The 18,033-nt window shown below is 46.5% G+C and overlaps 1 protein-coding gene across 1 annotated transcript in view; it reads left to right on the forward strand.

The window, feature by feature from the left end:
• EMC1 (ER membrane protein complex subunit 1) overlaps positions 1-18,033 on the forward strand; it is a 755,368-nt gene that overhangs the window by 221,226 nt on the left and 516,109 nt on the right. The window contains exons 12-13 of the mRNA XM_069610395.1: positions 5,689-5,785; positions 6,310-6,426. Of these exons, the coding sequence (XP_069466496.1) occupies positions 5,689-5,785; positions 6,310-6,426 (214 nt within the window). The remainder of the gene's footprint in view (positions 1-5,688; positions 5,786-6,309; positions 6,427-18,033) is intronic.

The raw sequence follows: 18,033 nt of genomic DNA on the forward strand, positions 1-18,033 counted from the left end.
TCCAGGGTTAAAAATCAAAAGTCCTGAAGTCCAGCAAAAGAGCTGGGGGTGGGAGGGGGTCTCTAAGGTTAAAAGGAATTAGTTCAAATTAAAATTCTCCCTAACATATTGGAACATATTCGACTAATCACAGGGTAAAAAATTTCATGGGACCCAGGGATAGTTCTGCTGGGGGGACACGGGCGAAGTATTCCTGCCGACAGGGCGCTTGGCGGACCTATGCACACATCTGCTCACAGAAGCTAAAATTCCTATAGCACGGTTATGGAAACAACCCGAGGGCCCTGCACTCCCCATGTGGTGGATGAAATGTTGGGACACAGTAGTCGCTGAAAATAATTACTGCCACCCGCATGGGCAGATTCCACAGCATATGCAAAGCAATTCCCGGGAAGGGTTTTTCAACCCCTGGTGCTCCGATGGTTTGCAAAAAATAACAAAAAGGCGACCCCAGAGCCACGGTCACTCCAAGACCCCTAATTGTCTGTATGATTACTGCTGCTCCCCTATGTGATCCACTCGATTCCATTTTGTTTAAGACAGCATGTTGAAATGTATTTTGTTAAAATCCTAATAAAACGATATTTTGAATTTTTTTCTTTTTTTTTTAAATGACGCCCAAAAAAGAGTAAAAGATTCTGTGAGGTTCCCACTCAGAGGTATAAGGAAAAATAATCCACCAGTAAAGCAAAAAAGTTCTGGGGTTGACCCAAGTCACAAAGATTTATCATTACTATGAAAATCTTACCTAACAATGGCCCCACCAGTCCAAGAGATGAAGAACCGCTCGGAGTGTTCGCAGATCAGGCAATTCTGCCTGCAGAGCTTCACGGGACCAAATGCAGGAAGGGATGTCTGAAACTTTCGTGAGTTGTCCACACATCTACAGTTGGCTGCTCTTCTACACAGCATACTTGACGCAAGCGCTGATCTGATGAAATAGCTGCAACAGTTTTCTTCTAGTCTTAAATCCTTGTTGAAAGCAAATCCAAGCCCGCTAATGGTAAGGATCTGCACCATACAAACTGTTATGGATTTCAATCAGGCAACACACACCTTGGTCTCGGCCTGGTATGTAGCGCACAACTGAGATGCTTTTCTCCTTATTTTATGCAGATTCAGTTTGAGATGGTATACAGCTCGTATCACACCCTCATTGCAAATACCCCGGGCCACAATGGACCATGAACCAGGCTGGTTGGCAAAATGCAATATGTACTTATTTATTTTCGAATTCAAAAGAAATCGTACAATTTTTAATATGGGGCAACAATCACCAATGGGGTGATAATTACAATGAGGATGTAAACAATACACTTGGTTTAACCTTCTAGTGGAACCTATACAAAACACCAGTGAATAGGATCACTTTTCGATTTAGGAAAGATAGCACCCAAGTTAGGATTTTCCCCTGCAATGTTCCCTCAACCCACAAATAATTGAATTCTGAATAGATAGAAATACACAGCAGGTAATCAGGAATAAGACACAAAACGGAATCAAAATCCAACCTTACCTCACCAAATAAGAGTGGAAAACGGATTTTAAAACCCTTGCAATGTTATGAAATGACACTCTGAAATGGACAGATAAAAAATTAATGTGCGGGTAAAACTTTAAGGTAAATACAATTTCTCACTAAAGCGACAATGCATAGGCACTAATAATCACCTGCAATGGATTACCAAGAGCATACAATTGAAAACTGAGTGGAAAGTTTAAAACTGATTACAGGAAAATGACACGTGTAAAAGTTGCATTTCCTTTCAAATTCCGTGTAAATTCACCCAATCGGTTTTTAATAAAAACTGGTGAAATACTCTGATTTGAGTGTGGTTTTTGGGCTGGGGGATAGATATATATCACAGGTACAACATAGAGGTGAAAATTGAGAGGGATTTGTAAGGTAGTGAGGTTCGTTTTTAGGAAAATATAGCAGTGAAAAATAGGAATTCGATTTTAAAAGTGAAAGGCAAATTTTACTTAAACTCGATTTAATGGCTAAGAAAAGAGGAACGCCACCCGTAAATCTAAAAGTTACGCTGCAGTTGTAACCCTTCACGCAGTGTACGCCTTTTCTTTAGGGAAAATTAATTTATCTAAACACAATATCGCTAATGACTGATATATGCAAGACAGAAATTAAGAGAAAAGTGGTGCTAACGCTTGGAGATCAAGGGCAAGAACACAGAGAATTCTGACAGTCTTAACAAGTTACCAGGATAAGGATAGGATGGCTTAGAGAGTGCGACAAGGACAAATGCAAGACAAGGTAGACTATTGATTTCTATGGCATAGGGATTACACTAACAGTCCACTTTTAGTTTTGGGATTTTTGGACTGTCAATGGTTCTGGTCACTACAGGGCAGCACGCCTGGCAAAGGAGAGCTGGGCAAAAGACAGCTGGGCACGGTCGGGTCACCGGATGGTAATTCTGGTCACTGGATGGCAGTGTTACCTCTGGATGCAGTTAGTGGGCAAGCAGTTAGTGGGCAGCAAGCTAAGCTGTTGCAGGATGCAAAAGGTACCTCAGCTTTCCCCTTTTTAATGGGAGATTAGTGTGTTGATTCTGGATCAATGGCCTTGCTGGGAATAGGATCAGTACTGCTTGGGTTTTGCAGTGGGTCCTGGAGTAGGGTCAGCAATGCTTTGGCCTTGTAGTTAGAATCTGGACTCATCAGGGTGAATGGAACAGGAATGCCGGCACAGGAAAATCAGGAAGAGTGTGTGTCCAGAGTCTTGTCAGGGACTCTTATTTATAATGCATAGTGACATCATCAAAGTATATGGCTGGCCAGGCTTAGCTAAGCACACCTCCAACCTACAAGATTGGCCAGGGGGGCTAGTCTCTGCCTCGCTCTCAACTGGTTGGATTTCAAAGCAGAAGGGCAGATTTATGGTGTGAGTTTACAATGTTAAAAACCTCCAACAGTTATTTTAGCCAAAATCCAATTTTGCCCCAAACGGTACATTTATACAGTTGACATCTCTTGGCAAATTATATACACAGGTTACATATTTTATGCAGAGCATAACACTCCAACTCTGCAATCCGTGAGACATTGTTTTGCCCTTCTAATACTTTTTGGTAATTTTGAGTATGAACGATTCGGCCTAAAATTCTATAACTTTATACACGTGTGGATTATCATAAGGGATGTAAGTATAAAAATGTGCATTGGCATCATGGTTACTTTCCTTGTAATCCCTGATTCTTTGCCATTTCCATTCTCAAAGGGTCAGTGAATTCTACCATGTCTTAAATGAAAGCCCATAAATTAACTTTTAAACTGCAAAATGTTTACAAAGTCTTGCTGCAGAGATAAGTCTGTCTTTATTCATAAATGGTATTTGGAAGCAAATGGCAGTCCTTTGTCACTGGAACATTTATTTCTTGCTTCGGCTGCCACCAACTGTCATTTCCTCCAGAGCAAGGTGGGGGTTTCTCTGCTTTATTTAAGGTTTATTGCCCCTTGCCCAGTTCACATTTCCTTGTCCTGGAAATCCCATTGTTAGTGGGTTCAGCCTAGACTAGATTCTGTCGAACCTAATAATTATCATTGGGGTGTTAGTATCTGCTGAGAGGCGCCCTCCTGTTGGTAGTATCCCCCCAAAGCAGAAACCTATTTTTCTTTTGGAACTTGCAAAATCCAGTCAATATAGTTCAACAGTTTTACTTTCTTATATTTGGTCCTGAATTAAACAAGCCAGTTGAATAAAATAAACCATGTGTGTATTTTCCCCAGCAACAAACCCCTTCACATTGCTAGATAATGGCAGGCTTTCATTCAACAGGTTACTTTTTAAAACAGGCCTTTCTCTCCTTGAGTTTGCAAAGCCCATTTTACATGTGTGGTGAAAAGCTAGCAATTCTTTTTAAATTCGGTTTTGCATCTCCCTCTGGATTCCCACTCTGTCTTGCAGATATAGTTATTTTCTGGTATCGAGGAGTTTTGTTTGAAGCACAGATGCACTGTTATTGACATGGCTCAGATAGCTGGAGTTTCTTTGAACTGCTGAGCTTTGATACTTTGTGATGGAAATGAACACGTGTTCCCATGTGGGAAAAGTGAAGCTCCTTGTTGATTTTTCTCAGTTGATTTGACAGGCCCTGTCATTCAGAAATCATGCTTGGTTTTGCTGAAGCACAATGAGACCTACTGGGCATGGCAGGGCCTTATTAATCACAGTGGTTAAAGGAAGAACAGATGGAAATGGCGTCAGCAGCATTATTTTAAAGGTGAAAAAGTTTCATTTTTAATGGGGATTTTGAGCTTGCAGCAAGGCAACACTGTGTTTTCACTTTGTTCAAGTTGTATGTGTCAGAACACTGGCACACTCCCTCAGTGTGTCCCCTTGTTCCATCCTTCCCAATCTATGCATCTTTCTGTTGCTGCCAAACTCAGTTTTGAGGCCATGGTGCTCACAGGAGACAGCGCAACCATTTTGCTGTTTCTGCGCAAATGCAGCTTGGTTTTGGCAAAATTCTGTTGAGTGGGTCAATGTAGACCACAAAACAGTCCGCAGAGGTCCAATCAGGGACCCCTGCATTTCACACATGCCACAAATGTAGACTTTCAGGCGCCCCAGATATGGAGTGGGACCAGAGAGGTCCCACCCACATCCTGGGTCCACAGACACACACAACAGTCAAGCAGTAGCCCACGAAAGCACCAGCAAATGTAAATGCATGATTATATAAGGGATTTCCTGACCTGAGAAGGCAGGAAGACCACCAAACAACAAAATGGCCAAAGAAGAAGCGAACAATCTTGTGGCACAGCTATTATAGGGCACGTAAAATGGGACAGCAGGACCCCACCCACCAAAAATGGAATTGCGCCTTAACGGAGATCCTGAAGTGTGAGGGATTGAGACGAGGAGGGGGCAGTGTAGTCAGAATGCACGACAGGAAGGTTAAACAAGACTGCTGTAAGATGGGAAACCCCAAACCTGCTATTGAAATACACAGCCTATAAAGACATCCTCACTACAGATGATCTATATTCTAGATCTACAGTTGTCTAATATTAACATTAATAACATCATGTCTATACTCCCCACATTTACTTTCCATTCACAATAATGATGTGCATTAGGCGGAAGGGTTTGTAGGATATTTGAGTTAAGGGTCTAGGTGGTTTCTGTTACAAGGAAGCACAGAGGCACTGCAAATGAGTGAAACTTCTTGATTGGTTCTTCAGGTTACAGCAGCCACAGCTTCACGCCATCCCTCCTTCTCTCCAACTCCTTCCTTTTTCAAACACATACATGCTCTCCACATTTCACATTCTCTCAATGCTGTATGGCTTGCTTGTTTATTTACAGTTTTCTAACTTATAATAGTTTCCACTGTTCCTTTTCAAAATACAACCTGCAAGTATGTGGCCCAAACGCGCTGACCCTTCATTACCCTGTTCTCCCCCCCCCTCCACACCTCACCCAACGCTTGTCTGTACACCCGGAATATTGGGTTGACATCTGGGTCATAAAATAAATCTTAACAAATCTTCTTTCCTTTCCATGTTTTCCCTTTTGCAATAGGACATGGTAATTCCAATGGCAATGTGCCAGCTTTTCCAAGGCAGTCAATCTGTATAAGTGTTTGTAGTTTGGCTCGTTCGGCTTTGCTAGCTTCATATATACATGCATAGTTTTCACTGCTAAAGTCTTTCATCTGTTTGCAGCTTTTTATCCAAGCATACCTGAAGAAAGATGACTCTGTTGGATACCGAAGCCTGGTGCAGACAAAGGATCACATGCTGCTCTTCTTGCAGCAGCCAGGTATATTGGATGACTTGAGATGCATCTTTCATTGATGTCTAATCTTCTGCCATTCTATGTTCTAATGTTGTAATTGCATTGCCACCTCTGTCCTGACCAGGTACCATGTAAATGCCTCACTGTGAACTTCTTATATGTTCTCATTTACCTTCAACCCTTCTGTTGTCCTGATAGAATACATGGAACATAGGTAAACCAACAATATAACTTCAGCCCATTAAATGCCAACACCAAGTACCTCTGTACCAAGTGTTGCTGTTACAGGATGCCTCTTTTTGATACTGTTAGGCCAAGTACCTCCTTTCGATGTGGCTCTACCACGGTGACCTTTTAGCTCAGTCAGAGCGCTTCCACTTATCTCCAGTCCATGTGTCTATCTGTTCTGCACGTTGCTTCCATTCCTCATGGTGCCGTGACCTGCTTTGTTTCTGAACCCAGCAGTATTGCTATCATGATTTGTGCTCTTTGTATGCAAGTTCTGCCGCTGTCATCTTTGTGAATACATAAAGTCTCTCTCTTTACAGGAAAAGCTTTGTGGAGTCGGGAGGAGTCTTTGGCGGAGGTGGTTACCATGGAAATGGTGGATTTACCACTTACTGGTGCTCAAGCTGAGCTGGAGGGAGAATTTGGCAAGAAAGCAGGTAAGGATGAATGTGGAGCCTGCTGTCCATTTTCATCTACATAATGTCAGAACATCTCATCCAGACAAGAGATGCTCTTCCAACCCATTTTATCGTATGGTTCCCCCATCCCTCTTCTAGGCCAGTCCTAAAACACATGTCCCTCGTTGCTTTTTATCCCTTGCAGTGAACTGGTAGTCCATGCAAAAACACATGGTGCCCTATGGAGTAAAAGACCCCATAGCCCATAAAACACATTACATAGTCAAAGGACATTCTCAAATCATGCCTAAGAGTGGGAGAAAAAGAGTCTCACTCTTAGCAGGAGAAAAAGATAAACCCCAAAAGTCCAGCAAAGCTGCTGGGGGACTCACTAGGTTTGGGAAATTAGCCTTAACAAAGAATTCTCCCTAACAAACCATAGTGCATCACACATTCAAGATCAGTAAGGACTTTTGTAACTGTTCACCCTTAGAATTACAGTTACCAACCAACTATTTACAACGAAGTAACTTTTAAAACACTTATTTTCTTTTTCTAGGCAGAAGTCCGAATCCCTTGACAGTCTTTTCCTTATTCTTGGAGCATGAGTGTTCTCAGTGGCAGAAGGGGGGTCACTAGGACTAGTGACCAACAGGCAGTGTCAGAATAGGTTCTTTAGTAGTAGCAAAAGTCAGAGTTGCTTAGGAAAACTGGGCAAACAGGTAAGTACTGTACTTAAGAGTTAGAAGAGGGTCCAGGGGCTTTGCAGAAGACACCCTAGCAGGAGTCTAGCAGTGGAACTGGGTGTACTGGACGAGGGACCTCCGAGTCACAGAAAATGCCACATAGCTACACAGAAATCCTAACAGACTTAAGGTAAGTACATACCCAAGCCAACACAGTAGCTCAGCCTTGAAGAAGCTTTTGCAGCAGGAGAACTTCAGGGTCTGCAGTCAAATACCCAGTCAATGGATTCCTTGTTGTGGAGACTGAAAACAAGACCTCAGAAGGGACTTTGCAGCAGGGATCGATGAAGAAGGCTCTAGGCAAGGTTTCCCCTCGCGGCTGAATGTGGTTCTGCGGATTTGGCACCTTTTCAAGGAGTACTGAAGAAGACCAGACAATTGCGGTTGAATTCTCGTTGTTTTAAAGGTACAGCACTCTGCTAAGGGGACTTTTCGGACTCGATTTGTGTCTCTGGAGATCCACTAGGATGCCCACGAAGTTTCAGCGAGATTCGGAATTCAGAAGAACATGCACTGCACAATGGCTTGAGGTCCCAGGGTATCGCAACAACGCAAGGTCGCTGCACCGCATGGGATGGCTCAAAATGCAGGTCTTCTTGTGTCTAGTGGGTTGCACCAGGCTCTGGGTCGGGGGTTGTCGTTTTCGGAGTCCCCAGGTTGATTGGAAGGAAGGGCTACAGCAGGCTCTGGTTACACAGCAGGCTCTCAGGTCACTGGAAATAGTCTCAGCCGCTTTTCCTTCAGCTTTCTCTTCGGTTTAAGTTCCAGTGGTTGACATATCTTCAGCTTCCAGGTTCGCAGTATTTATCAGTAATTACAGCACAACCTCTGCATTCTCTCCCTGCATTTTACAAGAAGGGGCGGTCTGGTTGTCGAATCAGGACAGCCAGCCCCCCACTGGGATTTGTCCCCATTCAAGCAAGGCGTAAGACAAAGGGCTGGGGAGTTTGACTCCTCTCACTTCCTGCTCTCACAGACGGACTGGAGCCTGGGCGTGTAGTCCAGGGGACTCCCGCTGAAGATACAAAACATACAAAGGAATTTCCCGCCCTGATGGTCAGGAGAAGGAAGAAGAAACAACAAGAAACCCTAAAATGGCAAACAAAAGTTTGGGGACCATTTTAGCAAAGATGGCTCAACGCTATTTTGAAAAAGATGGCTCCCTCAGTTAGCATTACCGGAGCTGCGAACAGCCACGGTAGGTGCAAACCATGGTGGTTCATTATGAAACCACTGCCACCAGCCATTGAAGGTAAACTTGTTACTGTAACAGATTTGTTACAGTTTTAGTGTGAAAGGGGATGGATTGTATCTTCCCAGCAATCCACTTAAGGTGATGTGCTGGTTTCACTAAATAAAATGTAAAAGGGATCCAAAGATCCTTTCTACCCTTGGTAACTGTAGTTCACTCAAGGTTAGCACAATAAAGTTAAAAGGGGAGCCCCTAGGGCAACCCAGCAACAACAGGCACTTATTGCCAATAAGTTGTTAAAGATGATAACTTTAAAAAGACACTATGGAGAGTCTTAAAAATGACACCTCTGAAAAGAGTTAAAGATTAGGTGAGTGTGGAAAAAGGTTCCCACTCATTGAGGTATTAATGAAAAATATCCCACTAATAAAGCAAAAAGTTCTTGGGTTGAACCAGGAAAGGAAGATTTACTAGTTCTGTCCAAATCTTACCTAGCAAAGTCCAATGAAGAAGGTGCAAGATGTGTGAAGTCAGAATTCCAACTTTACTCTAGAGTAAACATTCGGTGCTCCTCAACCTTTTACTTTGTTCCCTTATGTTTTTTGGATGGACTTAATTTTGGGGGTCTCCTCGTCCCCCTGCCATTATGACCCTTTTCAGCCTACTTAAGGTATATAGTCTTGGTCTGCCCCTAAAGCACCCTGGGGTGCTTCTCTGGCTCCCCATCGTTTGCCCTAAGGTGATTTCACCACCCTGCACTGGTTTTAGGGAGTAGGTTGGTGGCACCTAGGCTTTAGTTTTCTCTTCACATAGGGAGACAGCCAATTTTTACCACAATGGTCGCCCAATGTGCCTTTTTGGTGCCCGTTGGGGACCATGTATTTTACTTTTTTTAATCCTGCTTTCTGCCTTTTGTGAAATATGGATCTCTTTGTTCAGGGTGACCACAAAGTGGCTTAAGGTGGCTGTTCTGACCATTTGGGCTCTTTGTGAGCCCACAATAGCAGCCTTCATATTAGCACTAACTGGTTTAGGCCAGTATAGACCCTTAAGCTCTCTCTCACTTCCTGTGTGGCTGGCGTTGATGCGGTGGCAGTTCCAGTGACCAACCATAATAGTTGGTCATCCTGAGTTTGTGCCCCCAGCCCCTCTTATTGATTGGCTGGCTGGCGTTTGGCATGCCCCTTTGTGCAGCTGTTTGTTGGCTCTGCCTTTCCACTTCTCTTGTTGTTTTACTTCTGAAAGATGGAGGGAGCAGATCTGCTGACCTGCTGAAGGAGTTTGCCTGCGCTTGCCACTGTTTTTGCCATTTTAAAACCTGCGCTTTGAGAGATTTGCAAAGTGCAGTTATGTTATGTTATGTTACAATTTATAAAGCGCAAGGTCGCCCAAAGGCGGCATGGCGCTCGAAAGGAAGCTGCTCGGTCGGGGAGAAACCAATGGAGAGATCAGAAATTAAAACTAACTAAGTTTTCAAAGCTCTTCTAAAACCAAGGTGGTCCGCAGTGGCTATAAGTAGCGGGGGGAGGCTGTTCCACAGTTTGGGAGCGGCAATAGAGAACACACTGCCGCCAAGCCTTTCCAGATTAGCTCTAGGAACAGTCAAACGGTTAGAGGTCGCGGAACGGAGGTCCCGATCCGGTAGGTATCTAATAAATTTAGACAGTAAGAATTCGGCACCCTGGGCGTGAATAGCCCGGTGGACGATGCACAAAGACTTGAAATGAATTCGCTGCTTCACCAGCAACCAGTGAAGTTGGCGTTGCACTGGCGTGATATGAGCCCCATAGGGAGAGCCAGTGGCTAACTTGGCTGCAAGGTTCTGCATATTCTGAAGGCGATGGATAAGACCAATCGGTTGTGCCAGGTACAGCGAATTACAATAGTCCAGCCGTGAGAGCACTAACGCAGCCACCACGGGAGGGCGAAGGGCTTCAGGGATCATAGGCATGACCCTCTTAAGGACCCAGATCTGATGATGAGTGGACTGACAAACGGCCTTGACCTGGTTAGCCACAGACAGAGAAGCGGAGAGGATAACCCCTAGGTTCTTTACTTTTCTAACTGGGCAGTATCATGGGTATATCCTGATTTTTGGGGGTTTCGCCTCTGGGAAGACTAGTTTGTGCTTCCTGAAGACACCACATGTCTGCTGGTCGAGTCATCCTCCCAGGATCATTTTCTGTGCCGTTTACCGATGCAACCCACCATTTCCAGCCAGCACCATTCGCTTGGCTGTGAGTCGCTGGAAGTGTCTAGAAAGGTGCTGAGACGTCACCACCAGGCCAATTCTTCATTTTAGGAAGTCTGAAGATGCCGCCAGCCGTTGCCACCATCCCAGGATCGATTGCTGCTGTGCTGCCTTCATCTTTTGTCCACTGAGCCAATGGGAGCCAACTTTGCTGGTTCCCTTGTTTTCCTGTAGTCTTTCTCAGCGAGTTGTCCACTCCTGGCTTAAAGTTAGAAAATGTAGGAATAACCTTTTTTTCCTTTCCTGGGTTGCTGGGACAGATGCTAGCTCAGGGTGCAAGCTCCTGTCGACTGAATCCTGGAAACAGCACCCGTGGAAAGAAGCCTTGTACTTGGAGGGTTGTTATGTACTGCTGGTGCCGCTTTCCCTAAAAATGCTGCTGTGAGTACCTACCTTTGGGTCCTGGGGTGGGCAATTATTCTTGATAATATCGGGTGGTCTCTCTGGGTGAAGATTCTTTGCTGGCAAACTCTATATCGCATTTCACATGGACCTCCATTTGCATTGTCCTGCTCTGCGGTTTGTTACTTTGTGTCTCGAGTTCCTCCTTTGACTGTGAACATTTCTTTGGGGTCTAGTTTGGTCTTGCCGGAGGTTACTCACTGCAGAATCTGCACTTGTGGGGTAGATCTGACTTACCTCCACTAAAATGGGTGGCCCCTCGTCTCATTATTTCCTATAGTATTTTAAACCTGCTTTAGAATTTGTGTAAGATTGGCTGTGTGGTAGTTACCTGTCCATGGACCTTTCTCCTGGATCCATATGGGGTTTAGTGACCGCTGGACCAAGTATTATAATTGTGTTAGTTATCTTTTGAGTTTTACTCCATTTTTAAAGTCATGCTCTGCATTTCTCTAATGGGCCTGTATTTTTAAGCTATTTGAATATTGTGGCTTATGTATCAATATTTTTTCTTGAAATGTTATGCTAAGGTAACTATTTCTAAAATGTTCTATTGATTCATGAAAGCGTTTGGCATCAGTTTGAAAACCATTTTCCTACCCCCTAAGGTTTTGTTTTATTGTCAGTTGTCAATTTGCATTCATTGTAATATAATGTCCCATGGGGTCAAAATGAATGTGGAGTATTGTTGGAGGCCTTAGGGATTTTTTAAATATTTTTTCTCACTGGTAAAATTGTGAGTTTCTCTTTTTCCTCCCACCCCCTCCCCCCTATGTGTTGGATCCTTGTTAGGAAAGATTTCTCTTTTGAAAGGACTCCGAATCATTTTGCTATGTTTTTGAACCTGTTGTAACTTTTTGAGTGGAAGTAAAGCCTTCAGGTTCACTTCCTCTGCCTTTTGTTATGGGGACACTGATCAGTACTTCAGACTATCAGTACCAGGAAACATTTTCCCTTTTATCTTGCATCCCTTTTACATTGCACACAGCATCTTACACTGCAGTGCAATTGGGATACTTATGTATCACCCTAGCCTTTTTACACTTTTTGGTTACTTTTCTATGTGCCTAAAGACAAGCTGGTGGCAATTATATTTTTAAAATGTTTGTGTTTTGTAGTGTGCACATCCGCATTTACCGCATGGGCTCCTAAACGTGACTAGTGCCCTAAAATGGCCACACAACAGTTGGAAAACATGCCTCCTCTCCCTCCCCCAGTTGACATACCTAGTCACCTGGGAACATCTGATTCTGCACCAGTGGGGATCGCGGGGGGGGGGGTTAATTGCAACGCATTCACCTCCCACTGTTCGCCATTAAATAAATCTTAGAATGAACATTGGTTATTCCATCGCTTTTTGATTGTCAGATCTGATAGCTTGTATCTGAAAGATAGGAATAATATTTTACATACCCTTAACTTGTTGAATATCTTCTGGAACATTTTCACCACCACAAGAACGTTTTCTACATCTGTCCCCTCTCCTAAGAAGAAGCTTTGTGACTTTTGGTTGCAAAGCCCCATGCATCATACAGATTGGAGTTATTGCACATAATTCTTTTGAACTGGTTTCATTCTACTACATCACTACTTAACTTCTTTTAGTTGTATTGTATGCTTTCCTAAAAACCTAAAGCTTTATTTTGCATTTTATGTTCATTTTAGGGTCAAAACATAGGCAAACTCAATCTAAACAGAAAATTAACAGTACATCACCACCTAGTTCATCGCATTGGCACATTATTATAATTGGACACCCCTCTGTGCTTCTCCACCACCATCGTCCGCTTGTTCATCCCGATCCTTATCTTACTATTGTTTCCCAACTCCCAGTTCCCCTGGGTTTATAATCGATCAAAACTTTTAATGGGTTGTTGGTGGTATAGCTGTTCCGGGATTGTAATGCTGTAATTACAGGGAGCCAGCATTATAGAAGGCATGGTATGTGGTATTTAAAATTGCAGTGATTTTATTTTATTATTTTTTTCCATGGCGATTGTTGGGTAAGATTTTCCTAAATGAGAATCTTCCTGACCTGTGTCAACCCCAGAACATTTTGCTTGGACTTGGTAATTATTTTACCTTGTCCGTAGGTGGCATGAATCTTTTTCCCCTCTCATCTCACCTAGTCTTTTACTCTTTTTATGGGTGACCTTTTCATGTCTCTCCATAGTGTGTGATTGGAGTTATACTTTACTATAACTTTGTACTGACTGTAAAGTACAAAGGCAGCACACAGCATTTTAAATGCAGTGGCTTCCTTTTTAATTCTCTTATTTTGAGGGGATTGGGTCCTCTGACGTATTCCATATCTATGAAAGTAATCAGCACAGCTGTGTTGCTTCGGAAAATCTTTCTGCGTCGATGACGTTGATACGCTGTCCTCGAGGGCCTCCGTCGAGTCGACGTCACCGGATGTTATAAGTAGGACGCACAAAGCCTGTAGCCTCAGTTCTGTTTTTTCCATGAACGTGTTCGCTTCGGAGATCTCGGCGCACCTCGACTCTTCGGAGTTCTGATCTTTCGGTTCCTCGAACCTGTTCGTTTAAGTATCGTATGATGTCTTGGTCTTCTTCTGCCCCGCGGACGGGTTTTAAGAAGTGTCAGGACTGCGGGTCCAAGATGTCGTTAACGGGTTTGCACAACGCTTGCCTCTGATGCCTCTGGTGCCTTGCTGAGGACCACGACACGGACGACTGTGTGGACTGTCAGTCGCTTACTTCGAAGGCCTTGCGGGAGCGTAAGAAGAAGCTTTCTGTAGGTAAGGTGACCAAGGCTCGTAAGCCGAGGTCCTTCGGGCTTTCGACAGACGATTCGAGGGGCGACTCGTCGTCGGTCTGGGAGGTCTCGGTCCCGGAGTAGGTCCCGCCATTCCTCTGCCTCTTCGACGCACTCGCGGAAGCGCTGTCATCGGATCCCTTCCCGGTCCTCTTCTGAGGAGGCCGCCCGTCGGCGGTTCGCTTGTCCCACCAAGCATTAGACTCCTGAGGGATGGGCTTCTTTCCGTAAGGAGATGTTGGCGATTTTTGAATCGCAGGGCTCCGGTCCATCCACGCCTCCAAGAGGGGTCGGCCGTGACCGTGCTAGAGACACCGCTCGTACGCCTTCGGGCTCGGGTGGTCGGCACGATTTGCGGGAAAGGTCCCGCTCAGACAAGGGGAATCGTTCTAGTCATGCCTGTTCCAGGTCCCGGTCCTCGACGCGCTCGAGACCGCGTGAACCTGTGATGTCTTCGAAGATGACATCAACGCCTGCGGCGCCGAGGTCGTCGACAGACTCTCGAGGCCCCGCCTCCGAGGAAGTTGTCGATGTCATCGATGCCTAGGCTGTCGAGAGACATGCTCGGGGCTCCGCCCTCGAGGCCTGTGTCGAAGCTGTCGGCGCCACGCTCCCTCGATGCCTTTCGAGGCTGTTTTGTCGGAGGTACCCCGTGGCACGGTGGAACCACCTAGAAAGTCTCTGGCCGAGGCAAAACATTTTTTGTTCCTTATTCAGTGCCCATATTCCAGCCTCTGGATTATATTTCTGAGGTGGATCAGGGTTCTGAAGATGGGTTGGTTCCTGACAGGGTACCAGACGACATTATATCTGGTCATAGCCAGATTGAGGACCTGCGTCAGTCGCTGCACGACGCCAGTGCTCTGGACACATCTCCGAAGGTGGAGTTCTGTAGGCCTGAGCCTGGCACCCATGCCGAGTCCTCGTACCGGCGCCTTATGTCGAGGGTCACGGATTACTTAGGGTGGTCTGCGCCATCAGTGGATTTTGTGCAGGATGACCGAATGGATATCCTCGACCACGGTCCACCGACTGACTGGTACTGCCATTCCATATGGCCTTGCATAGAAGGGTGGCAGCGGCTTGGACTGCCCCCGAGAGTCTCCTGGCAGTGAGCAAGTCTTTGCCGCGAAAATACCGTCCAGCCAGTAGCGACCCCTGCTACTTGACCACGCACCCCACTCCGGAGAGTTTTGTGGTGCGGGCAGCTACGGCCCCAGCAAAGCAGGCGTCATATCCTACCATCCCTCCTGATAGAGACGACAAGCGTTTTGATGGTTGGGCGAAGAAAGTGTTTCCTTCAGGGGGTATGGCTCTTCAGGCGTCCTACTCCGTATGTGCCTTGTCACGTTTCACGCACACTCTGTGGAACTGTATTTCTTTAGCGGCTGAACATATTCCTGAAGGGGACGGTTTTCTTGCTCTTGTACAGGATGGCAAGGATGCCATGTGTGAGTCCGTTCAGTCGGGTCTGGACATGGCAGACTGTGTCAGCCGGTTCATGTTGGCGAGCACCGTAATACGCAGGTTTGCGTGGTTGCCGAAGTCTGGGTTTGCTCCTGATGTGCAAGCCCGGCTCCTCAATATGCCCTTTGATGGTGTCCATCGTTTTGGCAGCAAGGCTGACGAGAGCCTTGAGAGGTTGCAGACCTCAAAAGCTGCAGCGAAGTCGTTGAGCGCTGCAGTTCGCCACCTCTGCCTTTACGTTCTAGGGGACAGCAATAGAGGGGAGGTATCTTTCGTTATTACTCATCCTTTAGTAAATCGAGAGGAGCTGCAAGTCAAAGGGGCCACCGTAGGAGTGCCAGAGGTGGAAAACAGGGCACTCGAGGTGCCAAGGCCGCTCGGGCAGTTGCCTCTTTGCCCTCAGGCAATGCCGCTCCAGCTCAGTCATGAGGCCAGGTCCCATGGTTTGCCGGTTGGGGGAAGGCTGGCGCAGCATCTTGTAGAATGGCGTGACATTACTTCAGATGTGTGGGTTCTGGAGATTATAGCCCACGGCTACTGTCTTCCTTTTCGGCAGAGGCCTCAAGACAATCCACCAGGGAATCTCTCTTGTCTGCTCCTTGCGCAGGAAATACAGGCCCTGCTGGAGAAAGGCGCCATAGAACTGGTGCCTGTAGCGGAGAGGAACAAGGGATGGTATTCCCCTTATTTTTTGATTTCGAAGAAAGACTGGGGATTGAGACCCATCATGGAATTGCGCAGTTTTAACAAACTCCTCAGGAAGGACAAGTTCAAGATGGTTACTCTCAAATCCTACAGGCCCTTCAACTTCAGGACTGGTTGGTGTCTCTCGACCTCAAGGACGCTTACTTTCATGTGCCGATCCATCCCAAGCACAAGAAGTACCTGAGGTTTGCGGTTGGGCGACTCGCACTTTCAGTTTCGGGTCCTGCCGTTCGGATTGACCTCCGCCCGAGGGTCTTCACCAAGTTCATGGTAATGGTGGCAGAACATCTCAGGAAAGGGGGGATTCACGTCTACCCCTACCTGGACGATTGGTTGATCAGGGCGAGCTCTCCCGAGCAAGTCCTGGATCATCTGTCCGTCACCTGCCAAACCCTTTACAAGCTGGACTTCTCCCTCAACTTAAAGAAGTCCCACTTGACGCCAACTCAGCGGCTCCAGTACATCGGAGCAGTGCTCGACACTTCCCTGGGGCAGTGTTTTCCTCCCCAGGTGAGGGCTCTTCACATTCAGCAGATGGTACACGAGTTTCGACATGCCCAGAGTCTCCCAAGCGTTTGAGTTCTTGAGGCTGCTCAGCCTCATAGCATCCTGCATTCTTCTGGTGCCAGAGGCCCAACTGCGGATGAGATCTTTGCAGTGGGCTCTTGAGATGCAGTGGTCACAGTCCTCCGGCAGGATGTCGGACCCCGTTCAGGTGCCACCCTCGGTCGCCCAGGACCTTCTGTGGTGAGCCGACGAAGGCAATCTGATGAGGGGGGCTCCATTTTGGCTGCCCTGGCCGGAGGTGACGATTGTGACAGACGCATCCCTCATGGAATGGGGAGCTCATGCCAACAAGTTGACGGTCAGCAGTCGTTGGTCTCCGTCGGAGTCCAGACTACATATCAATCTGTTGGAGCGGAGGGCCATCAGGCTTGCCCTGAAGGCTTTTCTGCCCACTGTGCGAGGAAAGAATGTCCTGATTCTGACAGACAACACAGTGGCCATGCACTACCTCAACAAAAAGGGGGGGGGGGGGACAGGGTCACTTCCTCTGTGCAGGGAGGCGATGCAGCTCTGGTTCTGGGCCATCCAGCAGGAGTTTTCGATCTCGGCAGTTATCTGGCCGGAGACGAAAACGAGACGGCGGACGCTCTGAGCAGGCAGAGCGTGATCTCTCATGAGTGGGAGCTGGCTCAGGAGATTCTCCTGGAGATCTTCGCCCTTTGGGGGACCCCTCAAGTGGATCTCTTCGCCTCCAGTGTCAACCGGAAGTTCTGCTCGTGGGAATTTCCTCCTAGAGGAGCCTTAGGAGACGTGTTCGTGGTGGAGTGGTCCTTCCCACTGCTGTACGTGTTTCCTCCTGTCCCTGTCATCCCGCAAGTGCTGCGGAGGTTACGGAGGTTCGGTTCCCGGATGATCCTCATTGCTCCGGCATGGGCCCGGAGGACTTGGTACCCGGACCTTCTCGACTTGTCCATCTGCCCTCCACGTAGTCTTCCCTACCGAGACGATCTGCTCTCACGGGAGGGGGGGGGGGTCAGGTTCTCCATCCAGAGGTCAGGTCCCTCAACCGTCACGCTTGGTTTCTGAAAGGTTGAGGTATAAGGATTGGGACCTCCCTGAAGACGTGATGGAGGCGTTGCTTTCGGCCAGACGGCTGGCAACAAAGTCCCTGTAACGTTGCCGTTGGAGAAAGTTCTGCGACTGGTGCAGGGTTAAGAGTGTGGATCCTTTTTCACGTGACATCCTGTCATTCTGTCTTTTTTGTGCTTTCTTTGGCCCACAAGGGCATGCAAGTGGGTACCATTAAAGGTTACCTGGCGGCGCTGTCTATATTTAAGCGCTCCTCTGAGGAGTGTTCTTATTTTAAAATCCCTTTAATTTCTCAGTTTCTGAAAGGGCTCACTAATGTGTTCCCTCTGTCACCTTTCCAGGTGCCCGGTTGGGATCTGAACTTTGTTCTCAAGTTTCTAATGGGTGCTCCATTTGAGCCTTTGCATTCTTGTCCATTGAGACTGTAAACCCTTAAAACTGTATTTTTAGTTGCGGTCACTTCCGCTCGCAGAGTGAGTTACAGGCACTTTCAGTTAAGCCACCCTTCA

The sequence above is a fragment of the Ambystoma mexicanum genome, chromosome 8 (assembly GCF_040938575.1).
Source record: "Ambystoma mexicanum isolate Mex_15411 chromosome 8, UKY_AmexF1_1, whole genome shotgun sequence".
NCBI lineage: Eukaryota > Metazoa > Chordata > Amphibia > Caudata > Ambystomatidae > Ambystoma > Ambystoma mexicanum.